Source organism: Astatotilapia calliptera, chromosome 11 (genome assembly GCF_964374335.1).
Source record: "Astatotilapia calliptera chromosome 11, fAstCal68.1, whole genome shotgun sequence".
In the NCBI taxonomy this organism is placed as follows: Eukaryota; Metazoa; Chordata; class Actinopteri; order Cichliformes; family Cichlidae; genus Astatotilapia; species Astatotilapia calliptera.
The window spans coordinates 12,874,900-12,896,399 of record NC_137432.1 but is presented as its reverse complement, the minus strand read 5'-3'; the positions used below and the strand labels follow the sequence as shown (position 1 = coordinate 12,896,399).

Sequence of the window (21,500 nt, the reverse complement as noted above, 5' to 3'; positions counted from 1 at the left end):
GCTAAAAAGAGATGGGGTGATAACTAGTGTTGTGTAAATGTTTGGATTACGGGTGGCTGAGATAAATCTAAGAGCTGAAGTGCTGCTTTCAGGACCAACTAACTTTTAGTTTAAGCTGTAGCATAAAACACTTTAAGTGTAATCTTTTAAATTTAACCTAAAACATATAGTTTGACTTTCTCCTACTTATAAGGTGATTAATCTATAAATGTGTTTGTCCTTGTCTCACTCTATAGCTCCCTCAGAGCCTTTGCTGTGCAAGTTTGCTGATGGAGGCCAGAAGAAGAGACAGACCCAGGTCAAATATCCCCAGAATGGACGATCGTGGACACGGGAAGGAGAGGTGAGGCTTAAAAATATATTTAATCATCAAAAAAAGCTCCCTGGGAGACTTCATAAAATATTCTCTTGGCCTGCTGTCAAATATAGTCTCTTGCTTTTCTCAATTAAAATGAAAAAACAAAACTGAACACAAGTCTACTGAGAGGACTTTAAAAAGAGAAATTACAGTTATCAAAAAAAATCATTTACACTTCTTTCAATTAAGTTTTATAGCTGAAGGATAACATTTCTTTTATTATAATAGTCAAAGAAATGAGTGATTATGCACAGCGGTGTCCATATTATGTTTTAGGAAACGTTACAGTTGTAAATCATCTATTCTAATAATTTTCAATATGCGGCTGATGCTCCCTTTGACTCCATTTTTTTTTTTTCTTCAACATACCGCAGAATTTAAAATCATAATAGCTTGACAGATCCCCCTCCTCTCCGTGGGGTCATTATCCACTTTCATTTCTAGTAAGGCACTGTAGGTTCAGTTAGAGATGCTGCTGACAGTATGAAAGCTGGCACACAAAAAGGTTGTTAAATTTAAAGTATAAGGTTTCTGTAAGGTCCCAATTGCAAACTTGTTTTTGCTTTTGTTGAAACTCCCACCTCCTGTCCGTCATCTTCAGAAGAAATGAAACCTTGTGCAAAGGATTGAAAGCAGATTGACTGTTTCACAATGCAGAGAGTTCAAAAGTTTTTAGTGTCAATACCAAAGCTTTAATTTACAGAACAAGGGGAAGTGAATAATAATGCTGCCACCCACACACCCCGGTGCAGTTTTTAACAGTTTCCCAGTGTTCTCGTTACACGAAGGTTGGGAAAGAGCAGGGTGGTGGAGTGAAATGAAATGGAACCAGGCTGAAACTATGCACTGTAACAAGAGGCGCCGCAATGAAAACAAGATGTTGCAGTGTTTGACCTTTGCTCATGGCTGTGTGGAGCAGGCACAGATTGCAGCTTTAGTCTTTTTGTATAAGAGCAAACGTGTGTGTCATAGCCTGGCTTATCATTGGCCGAAAGGCTGGGCACACCCTAAACAGGTCACCAGTCTGTCACAGGGCTAACACAAAGAGATAAACAACCATGCACACTTCATTTTACCAACTGTGGAAGTGAGCCACAGTATTTGGAGAGAACCCACACAGGGACAACATGCAGGGAGAACAGGCTGCCAAACCCAGGACCGTCTTAATGTGATGCCACAGTGCTAACCACTGCACCACCATACCATCAATTTTGGTGGTATTTTTTGTAATGTGTCATCAACTAGGAATGGGAGTTAAAAAAACAAACAAACAAAAAAAAACTCCAACTGAATAGTATAAAACATAACTCATAAAACAGTCAGAAATGAGCAAAGTCTGCTGGCCAAGGTTAAACATCCCTGCAAAAAATGCATCTGCCTTTAACCACCACAGTAAATACCTTAATCACATTATTAAAAAGCTCAACTTAAATGTATTCACAATTAAATGTGTGGTATTTTGCACAGTGGATTTCACATATGCAGTGCCATTGCTTGGAGAGTGTAGCTAAATGAGCAGTTAAAGCACATACAGCCTTTTTTCAATGCAAGTTAACGTCCACACAGCTTTGCAGAAATGGGTAAAGTGAATATGTCATTTTATTCAGATTTCGCTTAAATACAGGCATTCATTTGCTAGATAAAAATACTATGGAGCTGTGCCGGTTTTGTATGTCTTAATTTCCAGAGCACTCTCATTCCCAACGCGTAAAATACAATTTGTCACGTCCCAATGCATCTCGTAGTAACCTGAAAGGTAGCCTTCCACTTACTCCAGATTCTCAATTGAATCCAATAGAATGGCACTCGCGGTGGTAACACGTGCCGCAGCTGTCTACCTCTAACCTTAACCTAAAGCCTATCAGGTAGTGTTTTCCAAAGTGATTCATGAACACAACGAAAAAACATATGTGCATGTATAGATTCATTCAAAACCACTGTCATGCCTCTGAACGCCTAACATACCGACGATTTGTCACATGTCAGTTTTCCGTTAACGTACTTCCCTCTTGTCAATGTCTGTGTGAACTTGAAATAAGTGATGACTGCTTTCAGTGAAACACCTCACACATTTGTCTGTGGCACACGTCGTGACAAGCCCCGCTCGGCCCTGAAGCATCTCTTCAGAGGTTTATGCATTTGTCAGAGCCAGGCCTCAGAGTCCAGGCTGACTTATATAAACTAATACTTCTGCTAATAGAGACATCTGGCCAGGGAGATGCTTTGAGGTGCTTCACTGCCTACTTATCTCAGTCAACTCATTCTGATACGAGTCTGGCCTTGGTACGGTGACATGAATACATGCGTTACACATGTAATCACACGCTTACAGAATTTGTTTTGGAAAATGGATAAGGGATACGCATGTAGCTGTGTAGCAGCACAGAAAGAGATTTGCTGTTAGATGAATGCAAATCCCTGGAGTTGATCAGTTTTTCTATTTGGTGTCTAGCAGTGCTTTTTGTTGCTTCTGGAGTCTATACCTACCTACCCAGCCTAGGCTTGGCTAAAACAGTGTTTGTGGAAAAACCAAACACTGAGCTGGGTTCAGCATCAGGGCACCCTTTCAACTCATGTGCCAATTTGGAGAGAAGAGCCTTGTGTAGAATGTAGAGTAAGTACAAATGACTTGTGCAGGGCCGATAGATGGTGATAGGGTGGTGACAGAGTAAAAAAAAAGATTAGGAGCAAACAGTTGTTTTAAGTCTGGTCCAGAATTGCCAAGAGGTAGTCAAGTGGAAGCAGATCTTATTCAAACCTCAAAGAGAAGCCCAGCCTCAATCATTTGAACATGGTAGAAGGAATGAGACAGACAGAAACCACAAAGGGGCTAGTGTCACTGATAAATGCTTGGCTAAACATATTTAGTCACTATTTAATAACAGCTTTATGAAGGGAAGAAGGGACAGAGGGAATATAGAAATATACTAATATAATGCTGTTGGGGGGAAAAAAACCTTTAACTCAAAAAAATGGATCAAAAAGAAAAGTTTGGGCTGCTTCAGTGAGTAGTTTGAGTGCTTTTGGCAATTTTTGACTGTGTGTGTGTGTGTGTGTGTGTGTGTGTGTGTGTGTGTGTGTGTGTGTGTGTGTGTGTGTGTGTGTGTGTGTTATTGCTATTATATAACATTATCTTATTTACCACTGAAAGAGCCACATTCATCCATACAGTACACACACTGGTACTCTACTTTGTGACAGTTTGTGTAGAAAAAATCTCTTACACTCTCAGGCACACACACAGATAAAATGTGTGTTAGGAACATGGGGGGCGCTTCCCAAAAACACTTAAACTTGGACTAGAGAAGGCTGGGATCAAACAACTGGCCTTCTGAGCAGATGTCACTTACCTCCTGAGCCACACCCTTCTTATGGACTTTTGAGTAATCTCTAACTTTCCTATGTTGGGCTGTTACCTCCATTAATGCCAATCAGCATGGATTTGTTTGACTTAGGTGGTAGTGCAACTTCTTAATGTCTTGTTTATTTATTTGAATGCTCCTCAGGATAATCAAACATGGTATAATGTGAACTGTTTTTTGTAAAAGAAAATAAAGTACCATAAAACTTCTATCCATCCATTCTCTTCCACTTATCCTTATCAGGGTCGCACTCATAGAAGCAATTTAGAATTATCAATTAACCTAACCCCAATAATTGCATGTCTGTGGACTGTGGAAGGTAGCTAGAGTACCTGGAGAGAACCCACGTAAACCCAGAAAAGCCCAGCCAGATAGTGGAGTTAAACTCATACCATAAAAGTTGACTTTTAAAAACCTTTAAGGAGAAACGGTAAAGAAAATCTAAAGCGTTCCACTGTCTTTGGTCTGCTAAAATTTAGAGTCAGTTAGAACTGGGAACTTATTTTGTTCCTACCTATTTTATATAGTCATATACCACATGCAACAATCGTCCCTCACTGACCTTCATGTGTTTGATTTTGTTGAGCATGTTAAATAAAACGACTGCACTTATAAATGGCTCTTTTGCTCAAAGGCAATTATTCCAAATAATTTTATTGTACATAAGAGCTTTTAGCTGGCTTATTTTGGAGTCTTTAGACTGCTTATCTATTGTTCATTCAGTAGGTCCTTATATCCCAGTCACTTTTGAATTTTGTGTTTTTTGTACAACGCTCTTGTATAGTTTGCTTTCTCTGTTCATTACACATTATAACGTACAATAGCTATATCATACTTTATTGTTTATTTAGTTGTATAGAGTAGCTGTATATGTGATAAAGACCACAAACACAAATTGGTTAAAAAGGCAAGTCATGTATTTAACATTTCGGTGTATGTGTTTCTTTCTCCAGAGTGGTATGGCGTTGACGTATGATCCCACAGCGATGCAGAATGGGTATGTAGAAAGTTTTTTTTTTTTTTCTTTTACCTCTCGCACGAACAACCTCGATCTAAAGAGTGTCTCCAAACTTGACTTTTTACTTACATTGTTACACGCAGCCTGTTCAAGAGTGACAGTATAAAATCCTCCTAAGATCAGTGCACTGAAACATGGCAACAACCTGCAGAAATATGCACAAGAGCACCTGCATGCAAACGAGAGGGTCACACATAACACACATTAACCCATATACCTGAACTGATACAGAACACACATACTATCTGGCGTTCGCTCTTATTCTTACACCTAACTGATGCAGATGGAGCATTTATTTATGCACCTATGCATACAAGCTGTCAGAGTTGTAGGTTTTGATTGCAGACAGGAAGATGGGCGTTGTTGCAGTGCTGCTGTAATACTTTCGTCAGCCGAGGCTATCTGCAGTGCTCCCAAGTTGGTTGAGGAGAGCAGAGTGCCTGCCTGTTTCAGGGGGAAATTGGAGATTGGTGTTGTCTGGTAGGAATGCTGCTGGTGATGTGATCCCTGGAGATGCTTCCCTGCAGCTCTGCACTCTTGTTCTTCTCCTCCTTTTGTCAGATTGGTCCGCCACTTTATACCTTAAAGCCACTCTTTCTTTTTTCTTTTTTTTCTAGTTCATCTGAAATTATACAGTCCTTTTTCTTTTCACTGTTTTTGACTTGTTTCTTGCCCTCTCCACATTGTTTTGTATTGCTCAATTCTTCTCATTCGTTCTGTTTTCAAACAGCTGCTTTGCTTTGAGTCGTCTTTGGTGTCTTTCGGTGCGAGTGTGCTCATTCGTGCATGCATAAATGGGCACTCTCACGCAAGCATCTGTGTGCTTGCTGTGTGTAAGCCCTCTCCAACCTCTCTTCCGAGGTCATCGTAGCTCCTTCCGGCGAAGCACTAAATGACTGTGAAATGCTAATGCAGCTAATTAGAGAGGCAAAAAGCAGGGAGGGAAGTGGGTTGAATAAAAATGGAGGGCCGAGTAGGGTCAAGAGGAGGGCAAAGGCAGAAATAAAGTCAGTCCAAGGAGAGGGGAAAGGTATGAATCAATTACAGGTTTCACTGTGAGCTTGAGGACAACGTTTTTTTTGTTTTGTTTTGTTTTTGGGTTATTTTAAAGCATCCATTGCCAGACACACATTGTTGGAAAGCTTATAGTTTGTCTTATCTTAACCTACTTTTGCTTATTCTGAATCTACTAGCTCCCATTAAGTGTATCTCCTGTCTTTTTTCTTACCCTTTTTTACTTCCCTTTTCCATCTATAGGAAAAGTCACTGGGGTCACCACTAAATCACTCAGTAATTTTTCAGTGTAAACGCCTGACAGGGCATTAAATCACACTAGGGATCCACAGAGGCTTTAAAATTCAGTCCTGTAATAATGTTCTGTTTGCAATTACATGTTTAGTGCATTGTTTAAATAGCAGTGCCGGGGTCCCCATTGACAGTTGGCTGCTCAGGGCTAATAGCCTACATCAATAACCTTGGGTCTGTCCTCTGCCTTCTGCTTCTCTCTCTTAATACACATCAGTCTAATGAAAATACAATAAACACAATCAGAAAACCACATTGAATAACCTGGCCCTGTCACCTCATTTGTATTCATCAGTGACAGTAATACAGTATCTGTAATGCAAGTCATTTATTAACTGTACAGTGAAAAAGATGGATCCATAGCACCGCATTGTGTTTTTCTTGATTCTCATTCATGACAAACAAGTTCCAGTTTGTACTCCAGCTTATCTACATTTATTTAAACCCTGCAATATAATGTCATGTCCAAAGTTGGAATATGCAGTTAATCTAAGGCAAAAAAGAATTGGAGACATTTTTGAAAGTGAGTTGTAGCTTAGAATAGCCATCATTAATAAATAGTAAACTGTAAAACTACTTGGTTAGATCTCTGAATACATGGTTGTTAAAAGGCCAATAAAACATTAATAAATTGGAGTTAATTTAAAATCAGTCTATGACTATTTGCAAACCTTATTATCACACCAAGAAATTTGATTTCATCCACCATTTCTTTGTTCCATCAGTAATAACACCAAACTTCACATTTTTACTGCTATTTCTTAAATATTTTGTTTTGTGTATGTTCAAAGTTATTCCATTGACATTAAATCATTGTTTAAATTTGACTGATTCATTGACAATAGCAACAATGTATGTAACTTATTAGCAGGACAGTGATATCATAAGCAAAATGTACATATAGATTTTTTTTTCTGAATTACGATTACCATTCATGATTAAAATGAAAAGTTCAGGACCTAGCATCGATCCCCGTCCAACTCCAACTGTACATATTGTTTTCTCGTAAATAACTCTGGAACCAATTATAGGCTATACCTCTGATGCCATAGAGCTACAATTCAGAAAACAAAATACTGGGGTTCACAGAACAGTCTTTTTCCTTTTGCACATATATTTTCTATGAAATCTATACTAGCTATTTCTGTAGATCTTTGCTCTTTCTGAAGCTGTACTGATTTTCACTTTGCAACAATACGACTAATGTTTGCTTGTTGCACATGGTTAAAAGTAGACAAAACACGCAATCGAGCCGCAGATGAATTAGAACCAAACCTGCCACAAATTTCTTTTTCTGGTTCAACAGAAGTGAGTCATGTTGCGTTAAAAGTAATAAATGAACAAATAACTGGCGTGTCTCTATTATATATGTACAGCTACTACTTAGGCCTCGGCACACCAAGTAGGGCATAAAAATCCAACAGGGAGACTGAATGTCTGTGAGAAGCACAATCACGCTCTGCAGCTTATCGCAGGCAGTTGGGAACCGGCTGCATGCACAAGCCTTGAGCCGCAATAGTTTAAAAATATCTGACGCTTTACATCTCGCAGTTGAGGTTCAAAACTGCTCATGCCGTCACTGACTGAACAAATGTAATGTGAAACAGAATGTGCAATAACAGAACAGGTGGGTACCTCAGGAACCCATTTCACCCTTGAAATGAGATGTGTGCATGTGTCGCAGGCGACTACCACCACAGTCCTCCTAGGTTTTTCTGTCTTTGGCTGAGCCCCATTGTCATCTCCGTGCATGGGCTATTACTATATGTTGTGCTCACTGCGGATTTTAAGAAATATTATGGAGCGACCTAACAGTAGTTTGAAGTTGCCTTTTAAAAGTAAATTAAAAATGAGTTTGTCTTTTTATTCAGGTAATTTTCTTCCCTGATTGAGAAACACTTGATATGTGGCAAGTACCTTTTTTCTACAATCATGGCTGTGTTAGAGATGGATAGGGTAGGGCTTCGCTTTCTGTCTCTGGCCCTTGGTTTCCCCTCCCCTCACTGGCTCCATTATTCAGTCAACAGACACTTTGGGATCGATCGGGCACAGCAACACGGCTTGGCGGATGAAACATGTCCTCTCTAGGTACACAATGATAAATAAAGCACTGCGAGCCACAGCATTCTACAGCTGCAGAGCTGAGGGGGTGAAATGGGGGGAAAAAGAGATCAAAATGAGAAGGGCAAATAGAGGCATAGGAGAAGTGAATAGATTATAAAATGCAGATGTTACAGATGCAACCGATGGGAAGTAGGGTGTGCGTAGGTGGAAACATAAAGAGCAATACTGAAGTATTTCACCCACTCACACATTAAGGTAATAATTCATTATTATGCGTAGCAGTGGTGCAGACTCCTTTGTAACATGATGTGTAGTCTGGTGCGGTGTCAAGTCTCATTCTAAGATGTCTTTGATTGTGCTACATAGAGTGAAGCTGCAATATTTATTGTTTCCATGACAGCCTTGATGATGTCTGATCCATTTTGTCAGTGTTGTCTTGAAGTGTACTGGGTAGTTCAAAACAAACTGAGACAAAAGCCTCATTTTCAGCATTACATGTGGTTATGTAGGGTGAGCTGAAACTGCAGAGAAACCTCTGGATTGTTAATACACGCGTTTGGTTCCCTCCCAGGTGATTATTAGAAGTTAGATGATGTGGACAGTCAAAATTAAAATGTATGTCTTGTGCTTTCATAGGTTCTACTCTTCTCCATACAGCATCTCCACGAATCGGATGATTGCTCAGACATCGATCACACCCTTCATTGCTGCCTCTCCTGTCCCCACATATCAGGTGAGTTTAACCTCTCAGAAGTTTGATGAGTGCCGTGGCCTACTTAAAACCAGAAAATCCCATTCCTGACTCTATGTAGAGTAATTCCTGGATGTACAGGTGGAGTTTGTCATACTTAACCAAAGATATGAACCCAAAATGAAGTTATCAGCTCTGTAGAATCAAGGCAATTCTTTGTCTAGCAATGATAAAATGCAGGCTTACGTTGCAGAACTCCTCCTATCCATCTCCCATTCTTGAGCACAAATGCTGCTTTTAACTCTCAGCTCTCATGTGTCGCACCCGTTCTCTTCCACACACAAACCATATCAAGTTATGTCAGAGCTGGCTGGCAGCTGCTGTACACAAAAAAAAGATGGAGCTCTAGAGCTCTATAAGAAAGCCAAATTCAAAGACTCATGACTTAAAGTATCATGCTTTATAGGGAAAGAAAAAACATTACCTTTCATTGTTTTAACTCATCATTGACAGATGTAGGTAAGAGATCATACAGATGCAGGTACAGAATGCATGCATACAACAATAACGCATGAGACAAAGGGACCCTCAGAGACTCATTTCTGCCTTCAGTTTGTTAGAGTTGAGCGGTCGGAAGGAGAACAAGATGAAAGTATGATTTGTGGCCAACTTAAGCTTTGATGATGAAACCCTCACTGTGAAGCAGTAATTGTTAAGACTGTTTTGCTCTCTGTGGTCTTCATATCCTTTTATAATTACGACAAACTTTCTGTATAGTGGACCCTTAGTTACTGCTGTAATATTCTTTAAGACGTGCTGCCGCTGGGACTGAGGCTCTGAAATTGGCTTGTAAAGGCTTGAGATAATGATTAATTTTCTTACTTCTCTTCTTTGGTTTTCTCACTTTCACTCGCTTCCTGTCATTCTGTCTTCCAATTGTCATTCTCAATGTTCTCTCTTCCTCAATTCTTTACCCACTTACAACAATCTTGCTTTTGATCTTTCCTTTCCTCTCATCTCGTCATGACCTCCCCTCTGCATCATCCTACTCGTGTCCGTCCTCTCCTTCTCCCTTCCCTTCTCTTCTCTTTCTTCAGGTTCAGAGTACATCTTGGATGCCACATCAACAATATGTTATGCAACCTACAGTAAGTTTTTAAACCAACATTTCCTTTGTTTTTAAGCCTCGTTCTGTAAAGTCTTGTTCTCTATTTTCCAACCCTTTTCACTCACTCCTTTATTTATTATATATAATAAATGTACACATGCTGAGTGTACAGCATGTGTCAATTTTTCTCCCTGGCATACTCTTTTTGTCTTAAAACTTTCAGTGTGTGTGTTTAATAGCTTCATTACTCATGTGAATGTCAGTGGCAGGATTTATGGGAGAAAAACTACAAAAGCTTTTAAAGCATAGGCTGTATTGGTCTCGAGGACTGCCTGCAAATGCTTTTATAACAGTATTTAATGTGCCCTGCCTTTTTCTTCATCAAATGAGTATTTAATAATTCAGGAATGAAAATGTTAGTAATAACAACAGGTCACCGACAAGTTGGTATGAATCACGAAAACTGCGAAAAGCCAAGTAATAAAAGGAAATTCTTCCAATAAGTGCTTGAGAGCCAAACCCAGGTCAGAGAAGGAAAATAACTGTAACCCTGAATCCCAGCCCCACTCTGCTGAATCAGCCTGTGAATAGCCTTCTCAAAGGACCTCAGAGAGCTTGGCGAAACTCACTTTAGAATCTGTAATAAAAGGTTGCTCCCTGCTGGTTTTGAATGAAACTGCATGTACAAAAACAGGTTTCCAGACGGCTAGTTTAAAGCACATTATTTATCTATAAGTCAATGTACATGTGTAACTGCTGCTCAGTTTCATATAGTGATGCATAAAATTTGCATATCAAAAGCAGCAGTGCATCTTTGTGTATATGATGCATAATGCAGTGATGTAAAATCCAACCCTTGGTGTTTATAGCTCTTTTCCATCCATCCTTGGCTAGAGCTTTCTCTCACATTTTGTCTCTCATACACATAGCTTTGATTGACGTGCAAAAACGTTTTAAAACACACCCACACATTCTGTATATTTACATGAAGAGTCATGAATCGACTCTGAGTGTAGGTGTACAGTCAACATACTCTATAAACCCACACTTACCTACAAATTCTCTCTTCTTTTGGCAAACACAAACATAACCTTAACACAAACTGTGGGCTTTTCCTTCCTTTGATACAGGGACTATATACAGCCGCTCTATGTTATTAAGCCTCCACAGGCTTCGCTCTAAGCATAGTCCAAAGCCTCAGTCTCTCTGACATTCACTGACTATTGTAGCATAAAATATAAAATCTCCGTGCCTTCATCTTGTCATCTGACAAAGTACTGCATTGAATTAGTGGAATTAGAAAGCTATATCATATAAATTGTGGAATAGTCCAAGCTTAGTCCTGCTTACAAGATGATTACTTCTCAGTGTAGCAGGACCGATGCATTATGAAATCACAGGCAGAAGAGATTCATATTACAGTAACCTTGAAAGTCTTTCAGATAAAATTTAACTTCTATCTCCTCTTAAACATTTGTTCAACAATAGTTTAAAGGTCTATATCAAACACTATATGGACAAAAATATTCATGTTTCAATTCTGGTGTCTTTAGTCCCGGCGATGCTGGCTCGTTCTTAAGCCTGTGCCTGTGGCATTAACATCAAACTAAAACTGCTACGTAGCTCCTGCAGCTCTAATGGTGCCCCAGTACCTTCGTCAATATAGTGTATCTGTTAAAGTAGCCTGTAAGAGATGAATGTGCTTACATTCAGGGGGTTTATCTGTACACCTGTGCTAAAAAAGGTTGTATGATTTTGTTCTGTCATTCATGGGGTGAAGGAGTTTATCGGGGCAGGTACGTAAGGCGGTGCAAATTTCTGCAATCGTATCCGCCGTGGTTGCCAAAAATCTTTAGTGTTCAGATTTGTTGCTCCTCCTCTGTTGTTCTCTCTCCCTGTCTTCTGTCTTGCTCTTTATGTCTGTCTGGCAAATCTTAAACACATTCTGTTGTCTTGTCTGATTAAAATTATGTCTCTGAGCGGGGATAATACCCTTCTGTAAATGTGTTTTCAAACAAATGTCCCATCTAATTATTTGGCAGGCCGCTTGATATGACTTCCTAAGACTTGGGAAAAGACAGGGTGAGCTTGAGCAGAGATTGATGGTTTGGAGAAAGAGAAAAATAAATAAATAAACACGGCGGATTTGACAAGGAGGACAGGGGCGAGAAGGAGGTGCAGGGAAAGAGGAAAGAAGGGATTACAATGAATATATTGAGAACAAAGAAACGAAAACAGCCGCTGCAAAAGCATGTTTGGGCTGTGCACATCTGTTCTCCACCCTTGTCTATGTATAGACAAATTCCCTGTTAGACAACAAAGATGAGGGGTAGTTATTGTATTTCCTGGATACTGAAGAGCTTGACAAATTAAAGCTGCATCAGGGAGGGAGACTGAGAGACACAGCAGCTTAAGTCTGTTCCTATGGTAGCAGAGGCTTCCTCACTGCTGTACTGCAGTTAATGACTGGTAACTTTGATAAATGCTATGCACTCATTGACACTTTTAGCTAGATGAACATGCGCACACCTCCTCTGGTTAACAGTCCATCATCTACTTTGAGATTTTTAAATGCTTGTGGCACCAAAATTGGAATGTGAGACACTCTGTCGCTAAAGAAATTAATGAGTCTAATTAAAAGGTTAGAACAAGAGAACAAACATCAATGCTGTGTGCTGTTTTCATGGCTCAGGATTAAAAATGCACATACACTATTGCTCATAGGTTTGGGGTCAACTAGGATATTTAAATTCATGAAAACTTAATCTAACAGATTTGCAGTGAAATGAAATAGACATTAATAACATTAGATAAAAATATTTTTGATTGATGGAACAATTTTATACTGTGTACTGTCTCAGTTTTGCAGCCTTGCAGCCCTTTGGCACTCTGGCAGTTTTTCTGTTCCCATAACAGATGAGTAGTTAAGAGCCAGTGACTGCGCTGGCCACTCCACTATAGGCAAAACACCAGCTGACTGCTTTTTCTGAGTAGTTCCTATAAATGTCAGAGCTGCTTTGGAAATCAACTCCAGTCCTGCTGTATCCACAGGCACTGTATGGCACTACAAAACAGAGTGAAAGCCTGCCTTTCTCTTGTTCAAGATCTTTTGCTGTACAAATCTCCCACTTTAGCACGACCAAAGCCTCAAACCATCAAATTTCCTCCACCACACTTAGCAGATGCTGTCAAACACTATTCCAGCATCATTTCATGTCTGAAAACTGCTTACGTCTGCCCAATATTTGTGTGTTGTGTTTTGGGGATTTTTTTCCCCCGTCTTTATTTTCTACTTTTATTGACTGATCACAGTTATGGCTCTTTGGACAACTCTTCCTAGAAGGCCAGCATCTAAAAATCACCTGCAGGCTGGTGTTTTACAGGAACCATTTAATGCAGTGACCAGTTGAGGACCTATGAACGATCTTTTTCTCAAACTAACCACTTTGTACTGTCACCGGAGAATACTACACAATGCTGACATAAACACACTTAATTTCAGATTGTTCAGTTTGCCTCATGCAATAGCATTTACTTCTTAAAACAAGAAAACTGAGTTATTTTTTTAGCCATGTTGAGTGTAATCAAAACCAGGAACCCTTATGTTTCAGACACAGAAGTAAATTTATTGCTTATGTAATCAGTACAATCGTTTTCAGCTGTGCTAACATAATTTAAAAAACTGTGGATTTTAGGAGGGGAATTTGAATTTTACATGATAAATTTGCATTAGGTTGCATGGTTTGTAGTGTTTTTTTTTAAATATTACTTAAAAATAATACATTATTTATGGTTAAGAATTGCATTTTTAAATGGTCATTTGTAAAATTACTGATGAGGTTGACGTTATTTCAAATAAAAAACAAATGTGCTTTACTTTATTAAAAGGAGCAGTAGAGGCTCACACAACTGTGATTACCGACAGACACCAGTGTAGCTACACCCTGCCTGATTAATGTACACACACATTAAACACACCTGTACACACACTGCCTTAAGGATTGTGCATTTCTGCGCCTTGGTGGGATGCCCAGATTACTTGAACTGCCTGTCTTTACATCTTAATTAGTGAGAGGATGTCTTTGTGCATAATTACTCACAAATCCCCCTACAGGAAATGAATGCATTAGCCAAACCACGCAAAAAAAAAAAATCACACACACACACACACACACACACAATCAATGCTGCTTATTGAGGAGGGCTGTAATGAGACATCTAAAGAACTGGGATTTCAGCTCTGCAGGAGACAAAGGCAGTGTACAATATCAGGGCTTGCAAATAGAGCTCTATACCTCACGTTTGTTTTGTTTTGTTTCCTAACCGCGAGATCCCGTGTGTGCAGAACTGTCACAGGTGCATGCCTGCGGGTGCATGGATAAAGCCGGGAACTAAGGAGTACTTGTCTGGTTTTACGCCGAAAATCCAGTGTACTTTGTGTGTTGATAAAGAGGGTGTGGTCTCAGGAAATCAGCTTATAGAATAATAGAAACATCTGCACGTCGTAGCACACCACCTCAGTAAGAACAAATAATGCCAATTCAAAACTCGTTGCATTCTCACGCACATGGAGCGCCCATCATAAAAACAGCATTTAGGGGTTTTCTCAATAAACGAGTATCATTATCACTAATACTATGTATTTGATGCTTTCAGACTGCCTGCAGCAGTCAGTCTGCTTCTCTTCTTTAATGGGAAACTGACAGGGGAGAGGGAGAGAGGGCAAGTTCAAAGTTGAAGTAGATTCTGTGTGGGGTTTTGGTTGTTTTTTTTAAGTCATGTCCTCAGGGAAACGATAACTGTCATGTGGGCTCATTTATACCCCAGGAAAATCATCTGATGCATTAAAAACACGCACACCATAACATACAACTGCACTCATTACATACTAATACATAGTGCCCGGGTGCAGACCCATACAGAGATGGAGAGTTGATCACTTGTAGAGCTATAAATCAGAGCAGACAGCTACTCATTGTGGGTTTCATTTTTTTGTTTCTGCCTGGAAACCTGCTGTGAGATTGGATGAAGTGAAAGAAAGAGAAAGGGAGGATGAGAATTCATTACAAGAGAGAACGCATTATTTAGATGGTTGAAAAGCTCGGGTGTTAATACGATTCTGGCTGGTAAATTTACCTGCATGAGCCAAAGCTTTTGTGCCGGTTTGAGGGTAGATCTGTTGGTGTGTGTGTGTGTGTGTGTGGGCTTTCGTCTCATTCACTTGTAATACTGAGGAAAGTGTTTACAGAGCATTTCTGATGCTGCTGTGTTCTGCAAACAGATCTCTCTATGAAGACAGCAGTCAGGAAGAAAAACATTGTACCTTTGTTAACAGCTCTGACAATCTTTGTTTGCACAGTGTGTGCACGCGTGCATGTTTTTTTCCTGTAAAGCCTGCAGTCATAAGGGTCTTACCTTACAGAATCTTAACTGTGAACAACTGTCAGACTGTATATGCATTCAAAGCGAGCACTTCAGATATCTAGAACTTTCCTTGTTTTGAAAGTGTGTACTGTATGTGCTTATGTGTGGTTTTGTTGTTGCGAGCCTCCCAGAGAAACCCTACAGATTCAAAGCTGTTAAGTCGTCTGCCATACAGCCAGGCGTGTGCCTAAAATACCTAAATTTAATACTTGTGTTCTTCTAACGTTATGTCTCAACTTGAAGCTGTAGAGGTGCTGACTGCTCTCAAGAGCAGCACCAATACATAACCACTGATGCTGTCTGTGCTCATGGGAAGTGTAGTTAAACATCCATCACAAATAACCAGAGCACACAGTCTCCTATTAAATCTTTACAGAGCTGTTGAAGTTGTAGCAGAGCTGCACTGGAAAAGTAGATCTCAGCGCATCAAGGTGTTAGACTGCTTCAAAGGCCTTCACACTCAAGAGATTTAGAGTAAAAACGTCTCTGCTCCATTCACAAGCAGGTTCTGTCAAGCCTTGCTGCCAAGCCTGCTGACTGGTTGTGTTGCTCATGTACAAACTTGCACAATTTGCAGTCACCAAATGTAACTACTTCTTCTAGCTGCAATTTTTTTTACTTCAGCTTAAAAAAAACTACAATGTGTCATTGCTTTAAAACACGTTGTACACTACACTTTCTTACTTTGATAGGTTAATGAGTGATCAGAACCCTTTATACTTTATACAGTAGTTTATAGATGTTTTCTTAATTATGTGTTTAAGCTGTAAACAGTGTTGGGGAGTAACGGAATAAATGTACCGGTGTTACCTATTTAAAATACAAAATATGAGTAACTGTATTCTGTTACAGTTACTGTTTAAAAGGGTGGTATTCAGAATACGGTTACTTTGTTGAAATAAATGGATTACACGGGGGTCTTTTCCTGTTTCATATGTTAGGCTATGCCCTCTCTATTTTTGGTAATTCCACGCCGGTGGAAACCCAAATGAAACGCACATTAAGACAAGCCCAGTTGTAAGTAAGCTATTAAGACTCGACTGGACACCGTGTTCGTGTTTTCCTCTGAAACAATAAGTTCCGTTGGAGCAGCCTTTCAACGCCTCTCTGTCTCTCACTGGCAAACAAAGTAAAGCTAGTTTTCGGCTACGAGCCCGACACAGAACCGACATATTAGCCAGAGGTCCCTTTAGCAATTTTGCCATTAAGGTCTCAGCATTGGTTTTTTTTGTTTTGTTTTTTTAAACCAACATGTCAAAGTTGTTCTGAATCTTCCCCCCCCCCCCCCCCCCTTTCTTTGAGTTATGTTTGCCTGCAAATTGCTTAAAGCTGTTGTCTCTTTACTCAGCTTATTTCTTTCTTTTTTAATCTCCACATTTCTTCCGATTTAATTTCCTTTCTCCACCATCTGATCATATATTGATTCCTGCATCTGAATTAAATATCACTGAGTGACTCCAAATCACTTTTGACTCCAAATAACAGTTATTAGCTATAAGCTGACTGGATTTGTATCCTTCCATTTCTACTCCAGGGTGCTGTGATCACTCCAGCTGCTGCCATTGAGCCCAGTTTGTCTATTCACCCCTCCAGTGTAATGGCTCCTCTAACCCAGCAGATGAACCACCTGTCTCTGGGCCCAACAGGCACTGTAAGTCTCCCCTTTGGCCAGTCAGCTCATCGTGCTGTATGTGCATGTGTTTGTTTTATCCTTTGAGTTATATGTGTAATATAATTGTACACTTGCAGTTTCAGTGTTTTTCTCAGAGTAGAAGCGCTAGAGCAGAGGAAAACTGCCCCGGTGCTTCTGTTTTCAGTCTAAAATGTGAAATGACCATAAGACAAATGACACAGTCTGTGTTCTTCCCCTTTTATCTGTAGTACATGCCTGCTGCAGCGGCTGCTCCTATGCAAGGAACCTACATTCCCCAGTACACTGCAGTGCCTGCCTCGGCCATCACAGTGGACGTAAGGACCAAAACAACCTGCAAACTTTCATTTGAAATGAAAACTGCTGATTAAACATATATATTTTGTGATATATTAGTCTTGCTTAGCCTTTGGCAATCCGTATACTTCAATGAGAGAAATAATTTACACCAAACCCTCCCCAAAGATCAGAGGAGCTGTTTTACAAGTTCACAAGTATATAAAGTTAAAATCACAGACAGAAAACTGACCGCACCAGATCAACCTGTCACCTTTAAAAAAAAAAATGCTAATTGAATTTTTCTCTTTGGATTCCTTATCTATGTGCCATAAAGGAGTCCCTACTTTTATATGATTGCCCAAAGTTTCAAGGCTTTCTTTTGTTCCTTAATATCTGGCTTTCCCCCCCCTGTTCAGGGTGTGGTGACAGACCCCTCTCCACAGACAGCTGCCCCCTCCTCACAGGACGCCAGTGGGCAGCAGCCTTTACCTGTGGAGAACACAGGAGATCACGCCACAGCCTACTCTTACCAGCAGACTAAGTAAGTGTGATGATTGCAAGTCTGTAATTTTTTTCACATGGTCTTGTACAGCTGGTGCATCCTAACTGGTACATTAACTGTATCTGGAAAAATGAACAGCATCAGCTATAAAGGACTGCAGTAAAATTCCCAGATTATGCCGCGCTTTTTCTGTTTTGGTCACAGATGCATGGCAACCTTTGTTTGCAAAATTCTCCTTCTGGCTTTTTATCTTTTTCCTGGTGTTTATCTTGTTTTTCTGCCTCCTAGATAACCGACGGGTGGTTTCCTTTACACATAGTGATTGTACAAAGACTGTTGTGCCTGCTTACAAAAAAACCCGGTAACATTGTTCACGGTTCCCTCAGTCACGTCCTCGCTCACTGACTTTTCTGTCTCTTTTAGATAACAGGATTGGTAGGAATCATTGCTGCGTTGCCTTTAGGAGGACTGCACGAAGGCGCTGGAGACGCAGAGTATCAAAAGGAAACGGGACAAAACAAAAAACAAAAACAGAGGTGACATGGACATCACTGACGGGAGAATGCTTCCACTGTGCACGGGCACCAAATAAAAGACAAAACGAAGAAAAAAAATATCTTTCTTACCTGGTTGAACTAAGAAAAAGACAGAAGAAAAAGCAAATGATGGTTTGCTAAACTCAAAGACAATGAAATCAATGGCAGTCTCCAACTTTGAGTTTTCATTTTTCACCATGAGACTGGACTTTGCCTCCAAAGGAAAAAAAAAACAGATAAGGGGACATAAAGAGAAATCTAAAGTCAACCAACTGTACAGAAAAAAAATGAACATTTGAATGTGCAGGTAGATTTTCAGACTTTTTTATTGAAAATAGAAGGAAGCCAAGTCTTGAACAAAAACGGGCTGTCTTCCTTTGATATTAAGCTACATTATTTTCATTCTTTTTATTATTTGAGTAGTTTTCTAGAATATTAGTGTTTTCGTAAATCTTTATTGCCTTAATTTTCTCAAACTTTGGGGAAAAAAAGTTTCCAAGTGTTGAATTATTTAAAAAAAGGACTGAGTTGTTGAATGATTTTTTTTAAAGGGTTCTTTGAGTTTGAGAGCCTCAGAAATGAAATCTACAAAGCTATCTGTATAAGACAAAAAAAGGTTGTATTTGTATGAAGGTGATTTTAAATTATGTGGTACAGTGCAGGTGATGTTGGTTGACTAGGGAAAAAAATCCTTTTACAACTTGTGGGAGCGGTCAGCCCACCGCTTCCTGGAAATGCAGTTTAGTTCAATCATGGGAAAGAAATTCAGTTTCTCCACCACTTATTTTGTATTTTTATTTTTTTCATTGCGGTGCTTTTAAAAGTTTTTCCTTTGCCTGCTTGCTTGTCTCATTGCAAAAAGAAAAAGGAACATTTCTGACTTTGAGAAAAAGCAGAGAAAAAAAAGCTAGGATTTTTAAATGTGCAAAAAGCAATAGTTTTAGTAAAACTGTTGACAGTTTCTTGAGTCTTTCTTAACTGTTGAACAAAAATACAGCCCGCGGGTGGCATATTTTATACCAAAGATGAAGAAACTAAGTTGTAAAGAGATCTTCCTGTTGCTTTTTCTTAATTTTTTCCACTTTGAATCTGCTTTTTGGTTTTTGTCAAGCTGTTGCTGTGTGAAATGATCAGTGAATGAGAGCATGCAGTTGGTCCTTTAGCACATTTGCCTCAATGGGACGAGATGTTTTGTGCGTCATGTGATCAAACTACCACCGCATCTAAAACCCTGTGGAATCCTGGTGAAAAAGCTACTTTTTATTAGACACCCAACGACATCCTGCCGAGGCCTCATCGACTGACCTTACATAACAACGCCCAGACGGCATAGCTCGCGATGAATGCTTCCCAAAATATGACAGATGTCATTGTTTTGCATAATCTAAGTCCAACTCACTGTTTTGTCTCGTTCTTGCCAAACACAAGCCACTGAAAATATGAGCAGGTCAATGATCTCTGTGAGAGGAAAGGGCATTCCTGTTGAACGAAATGATTTCAGCTTATATATATTCTCCTAAAAAAAATAAGGAGAATTACTTTTATGTTGCCTTTACTTTTGGTTTTTTTTTTCTCTTTTTGATGATTATGTGTGAGCTGCTAAACACTTTTCAGTATTGGGGATTGAGGTTGTCTTCTGTTGGGTCTCCGTGGAATATTTGCACCTCCAGAGTGACTGTAATTGATCATTTTAAGCAGAATAAAGATGAAAGAAACACAAACGTGCATTATTGTGCCTAGAGAATATCGGTTGAGAACAGAAGAAAACTTAAGATGAACTTTAACTGGCTCGCACTGGTTCTGAGGTCACGCCTTTGAAGACTCACACGCCTTGACTTTCCACCAATGAAAGGAAGCTAAGGAGAGACACAAGAAACAAATGGACATAGGAGAAAACAAAATTGGTTTAACCAAAATCAAATGGATAGAAAGCTCTAAAATAAACAGGGGTAGGGAGTGAAAGAGAGAGAACTCAAAATCAAAAGTAATATTTATAAGATCTTTTTTTTGTACAGGTGTGTACAAGAAGATGCAACAGAAGTAACTTACAGTGGGGCAAAAAAGTATTTAGTCAGCCACCGATTGTGCAAGTTCCCCCACTTAAAATGATGACAGAGGTCAGTAATTTGCACCAGAGGTACACTTCAACTGTGAGAGACAGAATGTGGAAAAAAAAATCCATGAATTCACATGGTAGGATTTGTAAAGAATTTATTCGTAAATCAGGGTGGAAAATAAGTATTTGGTCACCTCAAACAAGGAAAATCTCTGGCTCTCACAGACCTGTAACGTCTTCTGTAAGAAGCTTTTCTGTCCCCCACTCGTTACCTGTATGAATGGCACCTGTTTGAACTCATCATCTGTATAAAAGACACCTGTCCACAGCCTCAAACAGTCAGACTCCAAACTCCGCCATGGCCAAGACCAAAGAGCTTTCGAAGGACACCAGGAAAAGTATTGTAGACCTGCACCAGACTGGGAAGAGGGAATCTACAATAGGCAAGCAGCTTGGTGTGAAAAAATCAACAGTGGGAGCAATCATCAGAAAATGGAAGACATACAAGACCACTGATAATCTCCCTCGATCTGGGGCTCCACGCAAGATCTCATCCCGTGGGGTCAAAATGATCATGAGAACGGTGAGCAAAGATCCCAGAACCACACGGGGGGACCTGGTGAATGACCTGCAGAGAGCTGGGACCAAAGTAACAAAGGTCACCATCAGTAACACACTACAACGGCAGGGAATCAAATCCCGCAGTGCCAGACGTGTTCCGCTGCTGAAGCCAGTGCATGTCCAGGCCCGTCTGAAGTTTGCCAGAGAGCACATGGATGATACAGCAGAGGATTGGGAGAATGTCATGTGGTCAGATGGAACCAAAGTAGAACTTTTTGGTATAAACTCAACTCGTCGTGTTTGGAGGAAGCAGAATACTGAGTTGCATCCCAAGAACACCATACCTACTGTGAAGCATGGGGGTGGAAACATCATGCTATGGGGCTGTTTTTCTGCCAAGGGGACAGGACGACTGATCCGTGTTAAGGACAGAATGAATGGGGCCATGTATCGTGAGATTTTGAGCCAAAACCTCCTTCCATCAGTGAGAACTTTGAAGATGAAACGAGGCTGGGTCTTCCAACATGACAATGATCCAAAACACACCGCCCGGGCAACAAAGGAGTGGCTCCGTAAGAAGCATTT

The 21,500-nt window shown here is 39.9% G+C and overlaps 1 protein-coding gene across 4 annotated transcripts in view; it reads left to right on the top strand.

Annotated features, from left to right (window-relative positions):
- Positions 1-18,376, top strand: part of LOC113032772 (RNA-binding motif, single-stranded-interacting protein 3-like) — a 166,977-nt gene extending 148,601 nt beyond the window's left edge. For all 4 annotated transcript variants that reach the window (XM_026185864.2, XM_026185863.2, XM_026185866.2 and 1 more), the window contains 8 exons: positions 237-343; positions 4,674-4,717; positions 8,744-8,840; positions 9,896-9,946; positions 16,865-16,981; positions 17,212-17,298; positions 17,677-17,801; positions 18,186-18,376. In XM_026185864.2, the coding sequence (XP_026041649.1) occupies positions 237-343; positions 4,674-4,717; positions 8,744-8,840; positions 9,896-9,946; positions 16,865-16,981; positions 17,212-17,298; positions 17,677-17,801; positions 18,186-18,189 (632 nt within the window). In that variant the 3' untranslated portion in view covers positions 18,190-18,376. The remainder of the gene's footprint in view (positions 1-236; positions 344-4,673; positions 4,718-8,743; positions 8,841-9,895; positions 9,947-16,864; positions 16,982-17,211; positions 17,299-17,676; positions 17,802-18,185) is intronic.
- The last annotated feature ends 3,124 nt before the right edge of the window (positions 18,377-21,500 follow it).